Source organism: Tupaia chinensis, unplaced genomic scaffold (assembly GCF_000334495.1).
Source record: "Tupaia chinensis unplaced genomic scaffold, TupChi_1.0 Scaffold143894_1, whole genome shotgun sequence".
NCBI classification, from domain to species: domain Eukaryota; kingdom Metazoa; phylum Chordata; class Mammalia; order Scandentia; family Tupaiidae; genus Tupaia; species Tupaia belangeri.
Genome location: NW_006203745.1, coordinates 663,160 through 668,974, shown reverse-complemented (window position 1 = coordinate 668,974; position 5,815 = coordinate 663,160). Strand labels below are relative to the sequence as shown.

At 36.8% G+C, this 5,815-nt stretch overlaps 1 protein-coding gene across 1 annotated transcript in view; it reads right to left on the bottom strand.

Moving 5' to 3' along the window:
- LOC102499587 (transmembrane protease serine 11C) overlaps positions 1–780 on the bottom strand; it is a 57,467-nt gene extending 56,687 nt beyond the window's left edge. The window contains exon 1 of the mRNA XM_006165333.1: positions 725–780. Within this exon, the coding sequence (XP_006165395.1) occupies positions 725–780 (56 nt within the window). The remainder of the gene's footprint in view (positions 1–724) is intronic.
- Between the last annotated feature and the right edge of the window lie 5,035 nt (positions 781–5,815).

Genomic DNA, 5,815 nt, shown 5'->3' with positions numbered 1-5,815 from the left:
AGTGTAATGTGTATTAGAACATATTTATTTGTGTTAATTTGATTAATTTAAGAATCAAAATGTAAAAATTCTTTGTCCATCTGTGTGTGCTGTGGAACCAGCACATTGTTTGACTCTCAGGCCAACTGCTATCAAAGCATATGCATTTTTAATAAGGAGGAACAAAATCCTCTCTTCTTCCTGCCATTCTTGTTTCTAACTATAATAAAATGTTAAGTCACCAGTAAGACTGTATAGCAGTAAATCATTACAGCATTCCAGTAATTAAAAATTAAAGTCTTTAATAAATATTCCTATAAGTAAAATAGCATATTATGAACATGAATATTAGTATCATTATATCAACACCCTTCACTAGAAATAGATAACAACTATATTGTGTCCCTTGAATTTTCATAATAAAATTATCTTTTTAAAAATAAAATCTCCCAAACTTCTTTAGGTTTCAACAATTATAATATATATGAACATTGAAAGACTTCTCACAAAACTTAATCAGGAAAACAGTCTAATAATTAAAATTTACCCATATTAGTCACTTTTTGTTTTCCTTTGTTTAGAGTTTGTATCACACCTATTTCCACCAAACATTTAGGGGAGTAACTCATTTTCAAGAACTTGATAATACAAATTAATTTGTTATTCCAAATTTTGTCCCTTCATGAAAATTTCCCTAAGGAGCAATGGCAAGCCCCCCTGCTACCCAGCTCCCTCTTAAGCCCACCTGTTCTGTAGAGGTGCCCATGCCTCCTCTCTCCGTGAAGGCTGTCCCCTTGCCATCTTCTCTTTGAGTGTTGCGTAGAACAGTCATTCTCCACCTTTTTAGCTTATGAGGTTCTGTGACTTTTAATGTGTTTTATGATAATGGTATAATAATAATACTTAGCACTTACACAACTTTTCATCTTCAAAGTGCTTTCCAAACATTTACTAATTAATTTTACATTAGTAAAACATGAGCTGTATATATGCCGCTCCATAAATAATAGATAATCATATGACCCAAATGGAAGCGAAATTTAAAACTCAGTTATGACTGAGGAAGCAGTAGGACCCACTGGTTTGAAAAGAACAATGGGCCTTTGCTCTGTTTTATATTGTAAGATTGTGGCAACCTCTTCTCTTTTTTGCTGTTAGTTGAAAAGCCAATGGCTCTTCAAATTCTAACCCTCCATTAAGATCTGAATGTTTTCCAACTTGTAACTCTCATTTCCTTCCACCACATATTATCCCTTCATGAATTCCTCCTTGAAATTGTTAACTGCCTCCTTAATACTAGTGCTTATTAAAGAATGTCCAATTCTCTAAAATCCATAGGGTATTAATTTTTTATTAAAAAAAGATATAAGTCTAACCTCTAATTTTCCAAAGTTTTGGGGTAGGATTATGGGTTTTAGCAGTTAATTTTAATTTGGTGTGGAGAGTAGAGAGGACATAGCTTTATGTTTAGCCACCTAGAAGAGAAAAAATTTGCTAGAGGCCAGAAATTTCAGTTACAGGAGAATCAGGTTATTAATCTAGAAGAGAAGCCTTCCTTGAATAACAGTCTTTCTTAAAGAAACGTAACCTCATTATATGATCAGTAAGAATCGTTGTTCTACCTACCTACAGTACCTCCCTTTTTCTCAAAACCTGTACAGGAAAAGACAATCAGAGAAATAGTATTTGTATTAGAATGAAAACGAACTGTATTAGCAGTATTTTATCACTTGTTAATAGTACCTTGATTAGATCTATTCACATTTTTTAAAAATTTCTACATTAAGCATATTTATTTGAGCATCCCAGACAGTATGCTTTTGTACATGCATTAAAAAGTCTAGTATAGGGGCTGGCTGGTGGCATGGTGGTTAAGGATGCTGGATTCTCATGTGGTGGACTATGGTTTGAGTCTTGGACCTGGCAGTTTGCTATAGGGCATGTACGCTCACCAGAGAGACAGAAAATGAGAAATCATCTTCCACCGGGGGGATGGCCACATGCAATCCCTGCTCCATTCTCCTCTGGACATGCATATGTACCCAGTATGAATTTCAAGCTGCCAGATCTGGGACTTGAAATGTGGTTTGCCACATGAGAGTCCTATACCACCTGCTGGCTCCTGGGATAATATTTTTTAAAAATGGTATCTGTTGAGTTTTTCATTTCTGATAGTTCAATCCTATGATTCTTCCCCTCATTTCATGATGTAGTTATGGCATTCTGAGTTTACTGTCATCAAGTAAGCCTTGTTATAGCAGAAATGTAAAGACAATTTCAAATAGCTTTCAAGCATGTGTCAGAATCAATATCTTTAAAGAAAAAATTGCTTATTTTTAGTCAAAAGACTGACTTTTTTAATTACCAAAAACTGAACTTTTATACAGACAGGTTCAAGAGTATTGAAAATGTTGTATTTCTTATAGTATATGTGTTTGTGCTCCTTTAAAAAAAGTTCTAATTATGTAAATATAATATATGTTTTAGGCAGATATATAAATATATAATTGTACTATGTAAAATATACTCAGGTAACTATGAAGGGATCTGAAAGTAGAAACTTTGGGTCTTCCTTCATATCCAGAGCTGAAAAGTGACAGCTTCACAGCTGAAGTTTATAGTTTATAGTTCATAGTTTATAGAGGCAGAGAAACTCTGAGGTAGTCTTGTGGAGTTTGATGGTGACTGAGAATAGTGCAGCAGAGTGTCCCATGTATTCTGTGCTTCTAAGAAGTGTGCAGAAACAAGGCCAAGAGAAAGTTGTAGACTAATTTGGAGTCTGTGCTAGTAGTTAGTAGTAGGATCTGTTGAGTGGAAGACAAGATAGGAACTCAGACTTCTGAGAGGATATGTATGGAGAGTAGATGGCACAATGTCAGAAGATGACAGTGTGGACTGATGGTGACTGGAGGTTAGCCCAGTGTCCTGGCACTCTAAAAGCTGGGTCATTTAGACTTATAGAACAGGGGATGTAGTAACTTGACCAAGAGAACCCCCAAATGCTCAAGAAAACCCTGGACTGACTAAACTTACCAAGTATAGTGTGTGTAATTGTTGCCATTTGGCAGAATGGGGCTTGAAATAAAGTTATAATTAAGAAAATTACTTTTTGGTATGTACCTATTTGAGCTTATGGCCAAAAAAAAATACCAGCAAGAATAGGAAGTTCGAGAGTATGAGATTTTTAAAAAGGAGCTTATAAGTTATACAAAAAAGGAGGCTTTAATAAGTTTTAATATTTAAGCAATGAGATATTTAGAATATTCCAGGAAAAACATAGGGTGATACCTTTAAGAGATTCTATATAAGGATGCCATAGGGAGATGTTATATGGAAGTTATAATTTTAAGTTTCCTTCTAAATGTTATAATTTTACATGTTTGAAAGTATCTATCTGCCTTACATTTGTGCTAATGAATTTTAGAACACTTTCAAAAATGAAAAATGTTGGGAACCAGCAGTTAGCGTAATGGCTATGTCGCTGGACTCCCATGTAGTCGACCGCGGTTTGTGTCCCGGACCCGGTGGCTTAAAACTCACACTGGGCGCGTGTGCGTGCGTGCCCAAGATCCCGAGAGGAGAATGGAGGAGAAGGGATTGTGGCGTGACCATCCCCCCTGGGGGGTGATTTCTCGCTTTCTGTCTCTATGTCTCTCTCTGTCTGTCTGGCGAGCACACGCTCCCTACAGTGAAAATCTCTCCAAAAAAAAAAAAAAAAGAAAAATGTTTTTCTTTTTATCTTTTCCTTCTTATCACAACTTTTACAGCCACTTTAAGCTACCATTAAGGGACCAGCAGTTAGCGTAATGGCTATGTCGCTGGACTCCCATGTAGCTGACCATGGTTTGAGTCCTGGACCCAGTGGCTTAAACTCACGCCGGGCATGTGTGCGTGTGTACCCAAGATCCCAAGTGGAGAATGGAGGAGAAGGGATTGCAGCATGGCCATCCCTCCTGGGGGGTGATTTCTCACTTTCTGTCTCTCTGTGTCTCTCTTTCAGGTGAGCACACATACCCTGTAGCAAAAACCTATCTCTCCCTCAAAAAAAAAAGTTACCATTAAAAATCAACCAACCGCGGGAACCAGCAGTTAGCGTAATGGCTATGTCGCTGGACTCCCACGTAGTCAACCGCGGTTCGCGTCCTGGACCCGGTGGCTTAAAACTCACTCCGGGCGCGTGTGCGTGCGTGCCCAAGATCCCAAAAAGAGAATGGAGGAGAAGGGATTGCAGCGTGACCATCCTCCTGGGGGGTGATTTCTCGCTTTCTGTCTCTCTGTCTCTTTCTGTCTGTCTGGCAAGCACATGTGCCCTATAGTGAAAACCTCTCCAAAAAAAAAAAAAAATATCAACCAACTGGGACAGTGTGTCTCGAGTCCTGGACACAGTTTGAGACCTGAACCCAACCTACTGACTTGAAAAACATGCTGGGCACATATGCATGCATACCCAAAATTTCTGAAGGAGAGTGGAGGAGAAGGGATTGCAATATGACCATCCCCACATGGGGGGTGCTTTCTCACCTTTTTCCTCTGTCTCTTTCTGGTGAGTGTACATGCTCTTTAGAAAAAAAAAAAGTTCAACCAACCACTGAAGTTAAAACGATTTAAAAAACTAACATTTAGATAACTATTAACTGGTGATTGGTATATACACTTAATGCAAACTTAAAACCTTTTGATAATTATCATGAAGCAGTAAAGGTAGAAGAGAGAGTGAATAAGGCAGAAGGCAAAATTTGTTTCATATTATTTTTTACAAACCTAATAAAATTTAAAATTTTATTATTTTTTTTATGTGGACTTCATTGATCTTTTGATAATCTGCAACCTGGATAATTTGTACTGCTAAAGTTTTAATAAACTTGAAATGAGAAAAAAAAATGTCAATCTGGTTTATTGACTATTTTGAGTTAAGCTGCTTGGAAAGGGGCCAGTTTGAGACATTCTGCAAGGCTGATAACTTGAGAAGTTTCATATTCACGTCTGAGGACCTCTCTGACTGTGCCGGACACATGTGTACCATGATCCAGGGCTGGCTAAGACTGGGGCAGATCATGGCATTGAGACCCTGTTGGTGTTGTATCTTTGTCCCACTCTCTCTCATGTAAGCTTATCAGAAGATAAGAAAACAACAACAACAACAACAAAACTTAAAAAATTTTTTTGGGAAAAAAAAAAAGCTTGGAAAAAAAGGCAGATATAAGATCACTTTGACCTTTTTTGCCAGGTCTTAAAAGCAGAAGATGGCATTTCTCTGTGAACAGTGTCCTCCTTACACCAGAAGGAAAAAATATTCTTGCCATCAAGGACAGGAAGTGGAGACAGAGAATTCTGCATAAACCTGTTTAAAATAACTCATATCTTTAGCCTTCATAAATAATTTAATTGCTTTTTTCCTATTTACTACTCTGTGCAATTCAGTATAGAAGTGTTCAATTCTAACTGCTTCTTTGGATCTTCATTTCCTCATGAAGCTGCCTGTGCCCTGGAAAACTGGTATTAAATAAATTTGTATGCATTCCTCCTCTTGAGTTCTCTTCTATCAATTTAATTCTCTGGCCCAGATGGGGGAAAAACAAAACAAAAACTACAAAAAAACCACAAACAAACAAACAAAAAACCCTAAGAGGGTAGAAGTAAAGTTTTGTCTCCCATACAATTATAAGTATCTCTTCTCATATCTCTTCTCACTATTTTGCTTTTTAATCCTGTAATAGTGTCTTTAGAAGATCAAAAAATTTTAAATTTTAATAAAGTCGAATCTAGCATTTTTTCTTTAAATCACTTTTTATCCTGGTACTACAATCTTTTTTAAAAAATTATTTTAAAGATATCT